General features: G+C 37.3%; 2 protein-coding genes across 2 annotated transcripts; both read left to right on the top strand.

Moving 5' to 3' along the window:
* The first annotated feature begins 5,972 nt into the window (after positions 1-5,972).
* Positions 5,973-7,136, top strand: LOC131151689 (1-Cys peroxiredoxin). The gene is made up of 4 exons (XM_058103031.1): positions 5,973-6,184; positions 6,256-6,404; positions 6,510-6,656; positions 6,730-7,136. The coding sequence occupies exons 1-4, from the start codon at positions 6,067-6,069 to the stop codon at positions 6,973-6,975; spliced, it is 660 nt and encodes a 219-aa protein (XP_057959014.1). The 5' UTR covers positions 5,973-6,066; the 3' UTR covers positions 6,976-7,136.
* A 986-nt stretch (positions 7,137-8,122) lies between these two features.
* Positions 8,123-14,158, top strand: LOC131151688 (uncharacterized). Its single transcript, XM_058103030.1, has 2 exons — positions 8,123-13,780; positions 13,921-14,158. The coding sequence occupies exons 1-2, from the start codon at positions 12,997-12,999 to the stop codon at positions 14,019-14,021; spliced, it is 885 nt and encodes a 294-aa protein (XP_057959013.1). The 5' UTR covers positions 8,123-12,996; the 3' UTR covers positions 14,022-14,158.
* Positions 14,159-18,467: the final 4,309 nt, after the last annotated feature.

Raw genomic sequence — 18,467 nt, 5'->3', positions numbered from 1 at the left:
TCACGGTATTCCTCCGCCATAAGTGAGGGTAATTAATAAAATTTTGATGTTTTTTCTAAGGTTGGTAAATGTGATAGATAGAAAATTTCGAGGACAAAATTGTTTATAAGGATGGGGGAATGTAGAGACCTAGGAAAATTTAATTAATGAGAAAATAAAGAAAAGAAGAAAGAAAATTTGAAAGGGCAATGCAGCAGGGACTCGTCGAAGAGTGTGGCCTTGTCGACAAGGAGATCCCAAGAACCGGGAAATCTCATATTTAAGGGCTCGTTGATGAACCCCCTGTTCTCGTTTTTGAGTGTCCTTCTTTAACTCATCGACGAATATTTTATTCTCATCGATGAGTACGGCTGGGACAGAAGCCTATAAATAGGCCTTAAGTCATTTATTTGTAGAAAATTAAACATGCTCTTCTCTCTCTCTCTCTCTTAGGGCTACGAACCTTCCCCTTTCTTTCTTCGATTTCTCTCCGATTTTAGCCTAATTCGATGATCAGACATCACCACGAGGTTCTAAGAGCGATTCTATGCAAGTTAATCGGAACGAATTCGTGTTTTGGGATTCCTAGGCACACTCCAAAGTTGAGGTAAGGGTGAAAAATGTGTTAACTGCTTATAATTTAACTGATTAAATGGAGTGTATGGGCCTAGGGATGTTTAAATGATTATAATGCAGGATTTGAGCTGATTGAACTAAGAAAAGTATGATTTTAGGGTTTTGAGTTCCGAACGCTGTGGGCATTGGTTTAGAGATCCTAGCAAACACCTTCTCAGTAAGCAAGTAACGGGAATAAATTATAACAGATATTTTGGAAAATTAAATGGTTAATTAAAGTATGTGAAAATGAGCATATGGTATATAGTTTTGAAAACTATGATGTGGATATTTTTTTTGTGATTATTATACTATGATTACCAGTCTAAAATTGTGTGGCATAAGTAATATGAAATAATCGTTTTATACTGGGAATGAGCTTTATATTGATATATATATGATTTGCATTGAGAAATAATGACATGAGTTATATAGATGGTTTATACGGAAATGAAAACATGAGTTATTGATATGTTTGATACATATATAGAGATATGTTTTTATAGAAAAGAGGATATGTAATGACCCGAAGCATAATGATATTTAAATGATAAAGAGGAAGGAAAATGGAAATAGTAACAGAAGGAGGCAACCGACTTCTTCGGCGAACGCGAACGACATTGCATTTTAGAGATGGTAATTCTAAGAAATTTCCTAAGCCTCGTCGACGAGAAGATACCGAGAGAGGATTTTTAGGAAGTCTGAAATTCATCGACGAGGGTGCAAATTAGTCGACGAACTTTCTACAGGACTCGTTGACGAGGTGACGTGGCTCGTCGAGATGAATCCCATAATATAAATACTGCAAAACTTCGGATTAATTTAGAAATTCAGCGCCGCTCTCTCTCCTACGGCCTCTCTTCTATCTCTCTTCGATTTCGGTCTCGTCAGTCGCCAGATCGACGATCTGAGACCACCACGACACTCCTGGTGGAGTTCTCTTCAAGTCTGCTGGGGCGGATCATCGGTGGGATCAAGTTGAATTTCTTCTCATAATCAGGGTAAGGCATTTTAGTCAATTTTTGGCCTTCTGACAGTTGTAGAAAATGATGTAGGCAAAGAAATATTGATATTTTGTTATGGGATATATGGTTTTCAGGGTGTTGAGTGGAGAACCCTACGGGTGTAGGACCCGTCTCAATAGGGGGATTTTAGCAGAAATCAGTTAAGGGAAATATGCTATGTTAGGTAGTTCTAAAATGATTTCTAGTATGAAATGTATATTTTTACCAGATTATTATTCACAACAGGACTTTATACAGTTATTAATTATGAATATGATGTATTAAATTATTGTGTGGCTTGAGAATATAAATATAGTACAAAAGCATGTTTTATAGTGTTTTCAGGGTATGTTTTACATAATAAACGACCAGTAGATATGTTTTATAGTAATTATAGAATACCATGATTATACAGTTTCTAGTACCATGCTTATACAGTTTCTAGTACCATGATTATATAGTTTTTAGTACCATGACTAACAGATTACAGTTCAATTCAGAAATACAGTTGATACAGTCACAATTTATTTCAGTGTCATGGTTATTATAGTTATTTCAGAATCATGGTAAATTAGATAGTTGTATATAGAAATATATTATATAGTATCAGACCATGTTGGACCATACAGTTTACAGAGCATGGTACCGTAGCTACATATATTTAGTTTCAGAGTGCAACCACCTATTCAGATAATATGTGGTAGTAGGTCGATCAAGTCCAGACGTATAGGCTCCCCATCAGATATGGGTTGAGGAGTGACCGATCAGATTGAGGGAGTATAGTGGTTTACCCTGGTCGGCTAGCCAGGGTAGATCCCGCCTACGGGCTGCACAACCCTGTCATGAGGGATTAAATCATGACACACAGTTATCCACAGAGAAGTTTTTAGTTATTATTATGTATATACAGATTTATAGAGATAGAGAATATACTTATGTACACTAGAAGTATTTTGAATAGCAACCTAAAATACAGATATGTTAAGCAACATGGAAATAAAGGTGGTTTCTATTATTTGTACTGTATTTACATATCCAGCTATACATAATTATAGAAACAAATTTCATAGTATTGTAACTCATTTGCCACACATTAACAATAGCATATTTCGTCTTACTGAGCGTTGGCTTATCCCGTTACTTTAACATTTTTCAGGTGATCCAGGGAGGCGAGCAGACCAGGATCGCAGATAGAGGGGCCTCAGTATTGCCCTGTCAGTAGAGAATGAGTATATTTTTGGGAGTATTTTTGTATAGCCCTCACTAGTTGAGGATATTTAGGGTACAGTCATATATGGATATTTTGGGAAACATGTTAGTACTCTAGTATTGTATATAATTATATACGGTTATGTTTATTTTATTTCTGCTTCTCGCTGCTTTGGTTAATGGTTGCGTTTAATCCAGTTTGGTATCAGAGCATTATAAATTTCATAGTATATATATATAAAACCCCAAGTTAAATAGCAGGTTGTTATAGGATATATGTATTTATTCAATAATGATGAAATGAGATACACATACGTTTTTTACTGGACAAGATGAAAATGAGTTATATAGATATGTTTTCAATGAGAATCGATATAATATGATATACAATTATGTTTCTATTGAGAAAATATGGTATATAAGAAATACAAATATGTTTTATATTGGAAATGATGATATGTAACATATACAAAGACGTTTTACATAGAAATGATGAAATGAAAATTATACTGAAATGATGAGAATTATATAGACATGAAGAAATATAAATACAAAAATGTGAACATGAGAACCCTGATGGACTAGAGTTATTCAGATCACGGTATTGTTGCTAGTATTGTGTTAGTGCAACCAAACGGCTTACATAGCATGTGGAGAGGCAGATGATTAGGCCTATGAAGGGTTGTGTTACCCCCTGGGGTCCAGACTAGGATTGGGGTCCAGCTTTCGGGTCGCACAATCCGGTCATGTGGACTGAATACATGACGATGTGATTATCCTTGGGATGGTTTCTCATTACAGATGCAAAAATGAACCACCATGAGCTACATACGCGTAGTGTATATTATACTAGTGGATGCTCATGAGTTAGAAAATGTTTATGAAAAGTGAAAAATGAAATGATCAGTCATGAGTAACAGATGCGTAGTGTATTTTATACTGGTGGACACTCATGAGTTAGATTATGAAAATGAGATATGATATGAGAAATGAACCGTCATGAGTTACAGACGCGTTGTGCTATATGCTGGTGGATACCCATGGGCTAGAATGTGATTATGAATTTGAGAAATGAAAGAGTACGTATATGATATAAGAAATGAATGAGTATGTATATGTTATGAGATATGAAAGCTTATGTATATGATCATGAAAATGATATGAAAGTTTATTACACTATGTTTTATATTTATGATTATGAGTACATATCACTATATTTTCTTAGTTGTTATAATTATTTAAATGAATGTGATGATATATTAAAACTCATGTGCCACACACTGTCAATGATTTATTCCGTCTTACAGAGAGGTGTCTCACCCTGAATTTAAACATTTTAGGAAACCAAAATAGGCCAGCAGAGAGAGTTCCAAGGTAGAGGAGACTGTTGTACCCTGGGATTCAGGATAAGTGTTAAAGTTGGGGTATGCAGTGTAACCCCTAGAGTACCTATAGAGTTTTGGAGATGTACATGTATATGTGCATGTGTGGAGATTATAGCACTTTGGTATTGTATTGTATTTTGGATGGTATTGTATTTTGGACCTAGACACAGTATGTATTCTGCTGCGTCGATAGTAGGTTTGGTGGACTGATTACTCGGTATCCACTACGGGTCAGGTTATGTATGTGATATATGGTATCAGAGTTATTTGACAGATGATTGATTATTATTGTTGTTTACTGAAAAAACAATGGTAGAGAAATTAGATCGTCACATTCACGGTTACAAATGTGAGAAGGGGGGGGGGGGTGTGGGAGTTCTAGAAGATTGAAGAAGAAATTGAGATTTCAATTGAAATCTGATGGTTAGATTGCTTTTAATGCAATTCATACATAATCATATTATATTATTATTTTAGTATTATATATACATATATATATATTTACACTTCCATGCATATTTTTTTCCGAGACGTTACTTTTGACTTACTCAAAAAGAGAAAAAATTGTTAAATTATGTTGTCTAACCAAGTTATACTTCAAAATAATGTATCAATTAAATACGGTTTTCGGATGATTTTGAAAAGAAAAAAAAAAAAAAAAAACTAACTTAAACCACTAATCATTTGCTAGCAGTCATATGTACAAAATCTAAATATTTAATATGAATGTAAATAATGTAATGTGATTAGGCAACAATCTAACTTGGAAATTTTTGCAATATGAAAGAGGTGCTTTGGTTAGGCTTCATTAACAACATGGATTGCATACCGCTTAACTTATTAATAAATACAAAAAATTAATTAATTTAACCAATAACAACTAGTTTACAAAAATTTTATTTTAAAAATTTCCTACAAAAATACAAACACCACATGCAAGATCCAATACAAGTGTCGAAATTCATAGGCTACTTAAACTCGTGTTTTTATGAACTTGTGTCTTCATAGGAGATTTTTGGGATACGAAAATTAGTAACATATATGTAATATATGATCTTACAATATAACTTCTGAAAAAAGTAACATGTATGCGATATATGACTCTATAAAGTTATAATTCGATTATGAATTTTAAATCTTATATAAGGAAGTTATTCTCCTAAATAATTTGTAGTATATTTTGTAGGAGATTGGTAATAATCATGTTATTTTTTCATTGAGTTTGAGCCTTTAAACTAATAAATGTACCATAATGCATATCGCATATTCTATTTATACTCATTCCTCTTAATTGTAAAAGTCAAAATTCTAATACAACAATCTCAATTTTTTTTTTTTAAAAAAAAAACTATTAATTTATTTACAAATCCTAAGTATATAAAATAAATTATATGTTATTTTTATTTAAAATGTAATGAATTTATATAAATTTGTATTTTCTCCTCACCTCCTTATTACCTCCTAAAAATAATAATTTTAAAATATTAAAAAACTTAAATAAATTAATTTTATAAATTTTCAATATACTATTAACTTCCCGTAAAATTGCATTACACCTAAAAATGTAAGACACAATTATAATTAAATAATTAAATGTTTTTAAAATACAGGGTTCCCTCTTCCACCGTACACGTGGATGACACATTATACGTGTGGATTTCAAAGCCCATCCGCATGCATGCCAGCAGAGCCCCCAGGAAGGCACGTGGCCCGCCACTCCGCCACGTTCTCTCCATGCACCGGCTGCCATCTCTCTTTTTAACTCCCCTCAACGCCAAACTTCCACCGACCGTTCCTATCTTGAAAACACACAGCAAAACCTTCCTTCCCAAATAACACTTCTATTGAGTTAAATTATACACAAGAGTATCAGGATGCCGGGCCTGACGATTGGCGATACCATCCCTAACCTGGAAGTTGAAACTACCCACGGCAAGTTCAAGCTCCACGACTTCGCCGGCGATGGCTGGACCATCATCTTCTCTCACCCAGGTTCGAAACTCGCTCTCTCCTTAAATTTCATTACCCAACGAAAAAATATCATTAATACGGAAGTGTCGCAGGTGATTTTACGCCGGTGTGCACGACGGAACTGGGGAAGATGGCGGCGTACACGGGGGAATTTCGGAGGAGGGGGTTGAAGCTGCTAGGCTTGTCTTGCGACGACTTGCGCTCTCACGCGGATTGGATCAAGGACATTGAAGCCTGCTCTGTACTTTACATATTCGATCGGATCTATCCGTTTTCTATCCGGGTTTTGAGTTTCGGATTTCGGGTTTGTGTATGATTCTGAGAGGACGTGTTTGGGTGCATGCAGGGCGGCTGCAAGGTGGACTTCCCGATCATCGGGGATCCGAAGAGAGAGATCATAAAGCAACTCAACATGGTTGACCCGGATGAGAAAGACCCGACCGGGAACCAGGTCCCCTCTCGGGCTTTGCATATTGTGGGTCCGGATAAGAAGGTAATTTACTAATTTGTTGTGGTTATTAATATAATTTAATTAAGATTATGGGTTATTGTTAATTAATGAATAGATTAAGCTGAGCTTTCTGTATCCGGCGAGCACGGGGAGGAACATGGACGAGGTGGTGAGGGTGGTGGAGTCGCTGCAGAAGGCGGCGAAGCACAAGGTGGCTACTCCGGTGAACTGGAAACCGGGAGATCCGGTGGTGATATCACCCGGCGTGTCCAATGAGCAGGCAAAGGAGATGTTCCCGCAGGGGTACGAGACCGTTGATCTCCCGTCCAAGAAAGAATACCTGCGATTCACAAACGTCTAATGAATTAAGTGGACTGCCTACTTAATATAATTATATGTGTAATAATTAAATTTACCAGCTGATGAAATGCGTGTATGTTTTGTTTGACCATCGATGTGATGTACAAACGGCTTTACGCATGTCTGAAAGGTCGAATAATAGACAGGAGGTCATTTTACGGAGGGGACTGATTCTCTCTCTCTCTCTCTCTCTCTCTCATGATTAGACTAATTTATTTGTATCTCATTTTATAAGTTAAGTGTTGACATGATTATATGCTATGGAAACTTTTTTTTTTTCCTGTTGTGCAAGTATATTTTGAGCTTTAACCTTAGAAACACCTTATATAAGGAAGTCAATTGCTTAAAGCGGATGTGTACTGTACCATGGAGATCTAAGTCATATAATAATATTTAAAACTTCAATAATGCATAGGGTAAAATTATAGAAGTCCAATGAGACTCGGTATAATTGGTGAGGCTGTTATATAGCTAAGGTATCAATCAACCCATGCATACATATATGGCGAAAGAGTTAAAACTCGTAGCCATCAATCACTTTTTACCACCGTCTCATTAAACACTATTAATATTGCAAATCACACCCATATGAATGCCTAATACGCTTAATAATTTTTAAAACGACATATTTTTATTATACTAATATGACATTTATTACTAATTATTTAGTTACTCTTGAGCCTTCATCATAGAAATGCCTAATACAAATATGTATGACAATAATGATCATTTGCATCATCTACTAAGAAGATAATTCTTAAAACTCTTAAAAACCAATAAAATAAACTTAATTTTTTTAAAATTAAAATAAGCATAACATTTCTCCTAGCTGTCGCCAGAAGCTGGAGACGCATGATGAATTGGAAACGCGGTTTGCATTTATCTCCATTTTATCTCTTCATCGTAACTTCTCATTTGTGATTGATTATATTTAATTGTGATTAAATATTGATTTAAATATTAGCCCTATAAATAGATGACTGAGAAACACAAGAGATAAACAAGTGAGAAGCTCAGAGAGGGAGAGAGAGTGAGAATTGTAATTTTTTGGCGAATAGTAAATTTATAGTGTGTGCTCCGTGGACGTAGGTCGATATTGACCGAACCAAATTAAATTTCTGGTGTCACATTTTTTTGATTGTTCACAGGTTTCTAACAAGTGGTATCAGAGTCAAGTTGGAGCAGAAAAGTCAGATCAAAAGTGATCCCAAAATTAGAACTCTGTCTAGTGGCTCGAAACTACGTTTTGAGGCCACCATCACATTTAACTCGCTGAGACAAAGAGAACGGTGCAAGCCAGAGCTCGAACGGAGTCCAAACTAAGCCTCACGCTCCCTCACGCGCCTCACCAAAGCAAGACGCTTTGCCACACGCCTGTGACCAGCTCCTCACGCACCGCACGCGTCTTCCTTGCCCAGACCGCCTTGACCCAACCCGGGGGAAAATCGACTTGACCCGAATACACCCTCAGACTAGGTCAACCCGAGATCCAGTCCCTGACTCGGATCTGACCCGCCGTCTCAGAACCCAGCCACGTCAGCTCCGCTACATCAGCCGGGCCCCATTGCCACGTCAGCAGCCACGTAATCGGTGTGCCACGTCATTTGGGGTGCCACGTCAGTAGGTGAACCCACTGACACGTCGGCAGGTGGCCCTACTACTACGTCAGCATAGTTGACCAGTTTGACCATAAGTTTGACTGAGCTTTTTGGAGTCGCTTTGGGTTTGTTTTTCAAGCGACTTAAACCATTTTCTTTCGATTGTTACAGATCCAACCGTGCTATCCATTTGAGCTAATTCCATCTTTAGATTAGCGAATCGAGATGTCGAATGAAAAGAGTTCAAAAATCGAAATGTTCAATAGAAACAATTTCGGTTTCTAGAAGATGCAGATAGAAGATTGTTTGTTTGGGAAGGAATTACACTTACCGTTGAAAGGTAAGCCAGCATCCATGAACGAGGACGAGTGGGAGTTGCTTGATCGAAAAGCCCTCGGAGCCATCAGAATGACGTTGTCGAAATCTGTGGCGTTCAATATCAAGTATATAACATCCATCAAGTCTTTAATGGATGCGCTCTTTAATATGTACGAGTAGCCTTCAGTCGCAAACAAGGTACATCTCATGAAAAGACTATTTACGATGAGCATATCTGCAGGTGAAAGTTTCAGCAGGCATTTGAATAATTTCAATGAGTTGTCGGATCAACTCGCCTTAGTCGGGGTAACGTTTGATAATGAGATTCGGGCCCTACTGATTCTCAGTCAATTGCCCGAAAGTTGGAATGATGTCGTTACTGCCATCAGTAGTTCCACAGGAATCAAAAGATGAGGTCGTCAGCATGATTTTGATGGAGGAAATCAGAATGCAGTCGAACCATGGCTCCACTTCGAGTTCAGCCTTGAACATGGAGAGTTGAGACAGAGGAAACAGGCATGGACGATCAAAAAACCATGGCAGATCTAGGCCCAGGCCGTCTAAATCCAGAAATTCCAGAGGTACTCAGGACACAGGTTCCCAGAGAACAAAAATTATTGAGTGTTGGAACTGTGGAAAATTGGTCATTAGAAGAACCAGTACAGAAGTTAGAAGAAAGAATACGAGACGAGGGTAAAGACAGAAGCAAATATTGCTTCTGAAAATGATAAGATGTTGATATGCTCTTTGGAGGGCAAGTAGGAGTCTTGGGTCTTAGACTCCGGAGCCTCATTTCATGCCACTTGCTGCAAAGATTGCCTAGAAGAGTACACACCAGGTAATTTTGGTTAGGTGTACCTTGGCAACGATTAACCTTACGATATAACCGACAAGAGAGTTGTGAATATCAATATAAATGGGTCAGTATGGAGGCTGAAGGATGTTAGATATATTCCAGACTTGAGAAAGAATTTGATCTCAGTTGGTCAGCTGACAGATGAGGGATACACAGCGAAATTCATTGGCGATGAATAGAAAGTTTCAAAGGGTGTACTAACGATTGTGCGAGGTAAGAAAAGTGGAAGACTTTCTCTAACCTCCAATGCCTTTATGTCTATTTCAGTTGCTGTAAGAAATGACGACAGCAACATCTGGCACCAACGACTCGGTTATATGAGCGAGAAGGGACTCAAGGTGATGCACTCAAAGGGAAAATTGAGTGATTTACAGTCAGTGCAGATTAACATGTGTGGGCATTGTATAGGTGGGAAGCAGAAGAGGGTCAGTTTCCAAATAAACACCCGTGTTCCAAAGAAGAAGAGACTAGAACTAGTCCACTGAGAATGTGTCGAGACACAACAACATAATGCCGAGAATCCTCAGGTGGAGGAACTAGTGGAGCAGATCATCGCACCACCGCCTCCTACTCCAGCTTAGGAGCTTAGGAGATCTACTCGGTCCCATGTACCAAACAGAAGGTATATTGATTACTTACTTCCTACAGATGGAAGAGAGCCCGAATGCTATGATGAAACATGTCAGGTGGTAGATATGAGCAAGTGGGAGCTTGCAATGAAGGATGAGATGGAGTCCCTCACCTCCAACAGAACGTGGGAACTAGTTAAGTTGCCCAAAGGCCTTCACAACAAGTGGGTATATAGAATCAAAGAGGAGCATAACAGCTCTAGAAGGTACAAGCCTAGGTTGGTAGTCAAAAGCTTCGAACAGAAGGAAGGGATTAACTACATCAACATCTTTGCACCAGTTGTGAAACTGACAACCATCAGATTAATCTGCAGGAATCAAGCAAACAGGAAGGTGGTGACTACAGGGAAACTGAAGTTGTGTCCAACTTTAGTTGGTCTTCATGCCTGAAGACATGTTTTGAGCACATCGTTTATTCATGATACTGATTGAGGAGGCGTCTCTGTCTCCAAATGGGAGATTGTTGTAGTTGGAGACAAGAGAGCCAGAAGCTGGAGACGCGTGATGAGTTGGAAATGCGGTTTGCATTTATCCCTATTTTATCTCTCCATTGTAACTTCCCATTTGTGATTGATTACATTTAATTGTGATTAAATATTGATTTAAATATCAGCCCTATAAATAGAGGGCTGAGGAATACAATAGATAAACAAGTGAGAAGCTCAGAGAGCAGAGAGGAGAAATCAAGGAGGAAGAGAGGGAGAGAGAGAGTGAGAATTATATTTTTCCGGCGAATAGTGAATTTGTGGTGTGCGCTCCATTGAAAATTTTTTCATCTATATAAACATGTGTACATATATAAATTAAATAAAAATATTAGACTAATTATTGTTATCTCTAAAGTAAGATGTACTGCCTAGAATGTTCCCATGGGCACGAAGTAGTGGTAAGCATTGATTAAGACGGTTTGCGGAGGATCGTGGGTTCAAGTCCTAGTTGATGTGCTCTGATTTTGGCCTGGCTACATGGGTTTAAACTGAAGTCGACATGTGTCCTAGGATGAAAATAAAGCGAGTGGCCGACTAGGAAGGTGACGAAGTTGTAAACCGCATCCAGCTTTACTAGGTGCCACACTCTGGGGGGAGGGTGTCGCCCCAATGGTTTGGTGCCGCACCAGGGGGTTTTGAAGGGCTTGTTGGTAGTTGGAGTCCCATCGAGATAAAATATATATAGATATATACTACCTAGACATGGCAAAACGGGTCTAACCCAATAAGTCATTCGTGATCTGCCCGATTAAGACGAGTTTGGGTTTATGAAAGTCATCAACCCATTTATAAACGGGTCAACCCATGACTCATCCGTTTATAAATGGATCAACCTGGGTTCGAGTTAAGTCACTCGCCCGGTGACTCGTTTATTTGCCTTCTTGTTTGTTCCACCTTACATTATACACAAAACATTAAAACCCTATCCCCAAATTCACAATCCCCGTATACGTATCCCGCTTCCTCCCGCCTCCTGCCCCCAGAGTCTAGATCCATGACCATTGCATCTACTAGTCACCTGCACTCCACTGCTGTGGCGCCATTCGCCTTGGCCCTTGCCTGTCTTCGTTTGGCCATCTCCCTAGTAGTTAACATGCCGTGGTTAGAAAGGTCCCTTCACTCCCTTGCCCGTTTGGCGGTCACAAGTCTTCGAGATAGCAGTTCTTCTTCTTCTTCTTCTTGTGGTCGTCAAGGTGTCAGCACTCCATGGTCGGCTTCACTCTGTCGCCCGTTTGACGGTCACAATTCTTTGAGACTATAGTTCTTCTTCTTCTTCAAACTGATTTTGATTTTGATCAAAAATCAAAATTAAAAACACAAAAGAGAAGACCTACTAAGGTCCTGTACTCATGTTGCCTAATGTGTGTATCTTTTGTTTGAGCAGGGAGACTAGCGGAGATTTTTTTTCTTCATTGGCACCGCCCCTTCACTTTGGCTGTTTCGAATAAATTGTTTGGTGTCTTTATGAAAACTAGGCAAACAAAGTTTTATTCAAGAAAATAAAAATATGGTAAAACTAAACAATACATGTACTAATTACTTTGATTTAGATTTAGATTTAGATTTAAACCCCCTCTTCTTCCTCAACCCGCGTCAACCGAGAGGTGCAAGAGAGGATCTCTGTTCTTAATTTGGCTTTAAAATTATAAAATAATTATATTATTTTTTTAAATGAATAACCCGTGACCCGCTAGTTCCGCCCGTTTAATAAACGGATGGGTTGGAGTTTATATGATTGTGATCCGTTTAATCTCGACCCATTTACCATCTTACCTGACCCGACCAAACCCGACATTTGAGCCCCTTTTTCCACCCCTAATACTGCCTAGAAAATAGAAACGGTACAACTATTTTCAACAGGTGGAGCCCCCACCAGCTGGCCGTCTCAATATCAACACTCCATAGTCAAAAAAGCGTCCCCACTCTCGCAGCAAAAGCCGGCCACACGCCGAATAATCTATTCTCCCTCCATCGCCGAAGATCAAACGCTGCTTAATTTCAAACTTCAAACCACTTTCCCTCTCAAACTAAGATTTCCAAACCAGTTTGTCTCGATCTCCGCCCAACTTTACTCATTTACTTCACTCCAGACACCGCAATCTCCGTCAACTGTAACTGATCTTAATTAATTTCATGACGACGTTACAGCTTCTTCTTCTGATCATACTAACTCTGCAATTGCCACCTCCCTTCCTCGCTCTCTCCCCCTGCCGGACCTCCTGCGGCGGAATCGCAGTGAACTACCCGTTCGGCATCGACGATGGCTGCGGCGCGCGTCAGTTACGCAACATGCTGGTCTGCAACGCCACCGCCTCTGGCGACAGCCTCTTTTTCCAAACCCCCTCCGGCTCCTACAAGGTCCGATCCATCGACTACGACGCGAAGACCGTCGCGATCTTCGACCCGGACATGTCCACCTGCAGCGCGCTCCAGGCGCCGCGCACATTCGAGGTCTCCGACGCGCAGTATCTCGCGATCCCGCCGTCGCCGGACACCGCCTTCGCGCTCCTCAACTGCTCCGCCGACTCCCCCCTCCTCAACCACTACAGTTACCTCTGCTTCAACTTCGCCGGCCACACGTGCGACGAGCTATACACTTGCGGATCGTTCCAGATCCTCCACGCGCCGGCCACGAACGTGACGCCGCCGTGCTGTTTCACGGACTACAACGCGCTGAGGATGGTGAAGATGGACATGAACCTTCTGGACTGCACGCACTACACCTGCGTGTACGGTACGGACGGGCTGAGGGGCGTTAGGCCGTTGGATTGGAAGTACGGAATCGGGCTGCAATACGCTGTGCCCGATATGGGGTGCGACCGATGCGCCAGGTCCGGCGGCACCTGCGGCTTCGATACGGAGAGTGAAGGGTCGCTCTGTCTCTGCTCCGGCTCCGTCAACTCTACAACAACCTGCGGTAATTAGTTAGTTAGTTAATTTATTAATTAATTATAGTCATTTCAGTAAACTTTCAGCTTACAGTATAATTAATTAATTAATTAATTAATTATTTTTTAATTAATGGTATCTGTTAAACCTTTTGCATTTGGAATGCAGGGAGTGTTACGAATGGAAGAGAGAAGACTGAAGCCACTAAGTTAATATACCAAGCATTGGTTTTTGCTTTGGGAGCAATTTTCTACATGCAACTCTTGTGACTTCTTCACTTGCAATTTTTTTGGTTGAGTCTCATGTAATTTCTTAACCTACACTTGAGAGCGTAGATTTCAGATTTTAGATTTGAATTTTGATAAATTTGAACAAATTTTAATACAATTTTGTATTACATTTTATTCAAATCTATACATGCTAATACAAATTCAAAACCCCTCCAAACATAAGGTAAGGATTGTAGCAAAAATGCTTTGCAACTTCATTTACCATCTTGAGAATCCTTCATGTGGGGTACCAATATTTAAGAGCATAATACGATTTATAGTATAGATTTTGTGTAAATATCGTGAACAATGAAATTATATATGGGGGGCCAATTTTGCGATTATGTTACCGTTGGTAATGTTATGCATGAGAATAAATTTTAGAGTTGTGTATTATTATTGCACGGTGTAAAGATTTGAGTTAAAATTAGATTGTATGTGATGCACACATAAATGTAATATGATTGCGTCTTTTGAAGGCTTACCTTTTTGTCAACTGCTAGCAACGGTGTGTATAACCTAAGGGATGATTACTAGTGGCTTGATAGATATTTTTCCAACCAAAAGGGAAAGGATGGATGTTGATTTGGAAGCATAAAATCCCAACAAAATTCAAGCCTTCCTTTTATTTTTGATTTGTTTATCATGGATGGGTTCTCGTGGATGATCAGGATGATGTGAAATTAGAAATCATTGATTATAGGTGTTGTGTTTATTGTTTGGAAAGAGTTGACAATATCTTTTGCATCATTTGTGTCTACCTAGAAACACGAGGGGCTAATGATTTGACTCTCATCTATTATCATTTAAGTCAATAAAAAATTTTCACTCAACAATTCAAGATATTAAGTGAAAACCTAACTACCTCTCTCTTTGTAGAGACCTACTAATGTTGAAGGATTAAAAGTCTTTCTTGTTATTTGTTAGGTAATATAGAGGATGAGAAATGTTAAGGTTATTAGTGGAGTTTATTCTTTAGTGCACTCTTTAAGTTTTACAAATCAATTAATTAATGGAAAATTGTGATGATCTATCTCTCTGGTGATCATGATCATATTCTATGTGTCTAATTAAGCCAAAATAGTTTAATGGCAACTCCTTTGCATTTGTTGGATGAAGATTCAAATTAATGTAGATGGTAGCTCAAATGGCGACACAAGGCGAGCTGGAATAGGGGTTTGCATTCACTGGGATTTTGGCGATTAGAGAATTGATTGTTTAGGATCAATTTGAGTGAGATAATACGATGGTTGAACTAGTAGTTATATGGTATATGTTTTAGCTTGTTGGAATATATGTGTTCTGCCAAGTTGTTCTTGACTCACTTGGAACCTACAACTCGTTGATAGTCTTAGATTTTATGTCCATACTCTTTGGAGTGTCATTGTGAATATCAATCAATTCAAATACTTGATTGAATTTTGGCTTCAAACATACAAGGGGTAATCTAAGTGTAGATCATCTAACAAATTTTGGGTTGGTTGGTTGGTAGTAACCCGATGATGCATTGTGTAATATATTGGAGTAGTCTTTTCACTCAACAAATTCAAGACATGCATTGATGGAAACCTTGCTACCTCTCTTTTTGAAGAGGTGATTGTAAAAGTTTCACAATCTTTATTATGACTTGTTGGATAATGCGAACAGTGAAGTTATTCATGTAGTTTATTCTCTAGCACACTCTTAAATTTCAAAATCCATTAATTGATAAAAGAGTTGTGATCTTGTTTCTAGTCTGAGTAATGATCATGCATGAGATTCTATATATTAGAATCAAAACAACTCTTGGTGGCATCCCCTTTTGTAATGGTTGGATGAAGGTTCAAATATTGATGGTATCTCAAAAGACAACCGCATGATGAAAGCTGGAATAAGGGGTCTCATTTTGCAATAATTTTGGTGATTGGAGAGTTTATTGTTTTAGGATTGGTACATGGTTGAACTAGTAGTCATGTACTTATGCGGTAAAGTTTCAACTGGTTGGGATATTTGTAAAGTTGTTCATGAGTTAGATTCACTTGAGACTCCACAACTCATTATTGATAGCCATGCATTCCATGACCGCAGTGAGTCTCTACAACTCATTGATAAAAATGCATTCCACACCCATCCTAGCTATTTGGAATCTCATTTTGAATATGAGATAGTTCAAACACCTGGATTGAATTTGAATTTTAGACACTCTTTGCAAGGATGATTTAAGTGCAAAATATCTAACGAATTTTGGATTGATTGATAATAGTAAACTTGGTAATATCTCTAAGCAATTTTAATGTCCTGTAGCCAATATATTTGTGTTTTGTTTTTTTAGGCAATTTTCTTTTCTTGTATACCCTCAATTCCAATTTATATATGAATGATTCCCACAGATCAAAAAATCTGAAGAATGTTTAATTAGGTCAAATAATGAACAATCATGTTCTTGTTCTTGTGCTTGTTTTAATATGAACAAGTAGATAGCAATGGCCTTTCATTCCAAAAGTTATGTTCTCAAGATTACTTACTTGAAGAGGTAAGAGTAAGTTATTAACTTGGACTTTTTAGATTTTATTTACTATAAGCACATGTTTAGATAAATACCTATAGTGGGTTTGCTATAGATGTTAGGGGGCTTGATTACGACTAACTTTGTTATTTGAAGGGGGAAAAAATTTTGCTTAGAAAGTGTAATATTTCTATTTATTTTAGGTTATTTAACCTTCTACCACGTTATCTAAAAAGTATTATTCGGATGGATAGGTGGGGTCTCGTTTTCGTTCGTCATTAGTTCAATTCTAGAGTTTCATTTGGTGTATTTTGTTTTGATTTTGGTTGTATTTATATTTTATTTTATTTGTTAGTTATATTTAGTTTTGTTGTCATAGTTTGGTTGATTGCTGGTGTTGGTTTTTTTTACGAGAGTTTTTCTGTACTCTTACTTTTGTTTTATGTTGTAACCACGGTATTCCTCCGCCAAAAGTAAGGGTATATTAATAAATAAATGGAGGTGCCACCCTCTTATAGTAAAAAAAAAAAAAAAAACCTTTCTTGTAGTTCAATGATTATGTGAATCATTTAAGAAACACATGTTTTAATTTTTTAAATATAATTAATTTGGGCTAAATGGTAAGAACACATGTTCGTGTGCATGGTTTTTTTTTTTTTTCTATCAGAGGAGGCTACATAACAGAAGATAACCCATCTCCAACTCATATCCCTTCGTACTTGTTGCCAAAATTCATTTACTCAATTACTAGTGAGACAAATGACATATTTAAAGAACATTACGCTAACTAGTAGTTAGCACACTCAATCTACAACCCCGAATGGGTAAAAAATATATAAACAACAAGGAGCTATGGCTATACTTTAGGAATTTAAAGTTAACTTTATTTTGTTAATATGATTATATATATACACACACATACACACACACACGATTCATAAATGTATGTTTGGAAACTACCTAAACTATCTAACTTTCTTAAATTAATGGTAAGCATAGTGATTTAAAATTGTAAGTATAAATTTTGATTTGACTGTAGTTATAGCCTATCCAAAATATGTCTTGAATTTTTAAATCTCTAAAGTTGCAATCCAAACATGTCCAATCTAATTTTGTTTTGTAAATTTAATCATCAAAACAAATACACCTTTAAAACACCTTCTCCTTTTGAACTGCACAAGCTATGTGGATAGATACTTTAACTCTCTGAACTTCAAAAATTGAATATATATATAATTACTTCAAAAGTGTTTTAGTAACAATATAATGCACAAAGCGCGTATGATTGCTCAAACACTGTTTTAATGTTGATGGGTTTGCTTTAATTTTATGTTGGCTGGCCCCATTGAGAATTCATGTTCGAATCAAAACCCCACCATTTCTTCTTTGGGCTTTGGATTCCTACTGTTGGCAGCTGATCTATCATCCTCTTTCATTCAAATTCTCCTCCCCAATCCATCATTTCCATGTATCTTTTTTCTTTTTTTTTTTGAAAAAAAATTCTTTCACTTTTTGTTCATAGTTCTTTGAAGGCTTATTTCTAGCATATTTACTTTTTCTATATTAACAAAAATAACCTTTGTATTCATTATCGCGTTGCTTAATTACTATCAATTTTTGATAAAAATTTTATAATTTTGTATTAAAATTTATCTAAATTCATAACCCCGTGTTTATGGTAGCAAAAAAATAAAAAAAATAAAATAGCATTGAAAATTTTTATTGAAATGATAATGTGTAGTTAAACTTAAGAATATAGTAGGGTAAAAGACACTTACCTCTCATGAGAATTGACAAAAAGATAGATACCTTCTTTTAGATTTCAAAAATACCATATACCTCCCCAGATCATTATACATTCATATTGATGTATCATTGATTGCAAAATAATAATAATATTAATAATAATAATAATTATTAAAATATTTATAAGAAACAAAATAAATCATTTGGATTCAATT

Source organism: Malania oleifera, chromosome 3 (genome assembly GCF_029873635.1).
Source record: "Malania oleifera isolate guangnan ecotype guangnan chromosome 3, ASM2987363v1, whole genome shotgun sequence".
In the NCBI taxonomy this organism is placed as follows: Eukaryota; Viridiplantae; Streptophyta; class Magnoliopsida; order Santalales; family Ximeniaceae; genus Malania; species Malania oleifera.
Note: the sequence above shows the minus strand (reverse complement) of the source record. Positions and strands in the feature narration are given on the sequence as shown.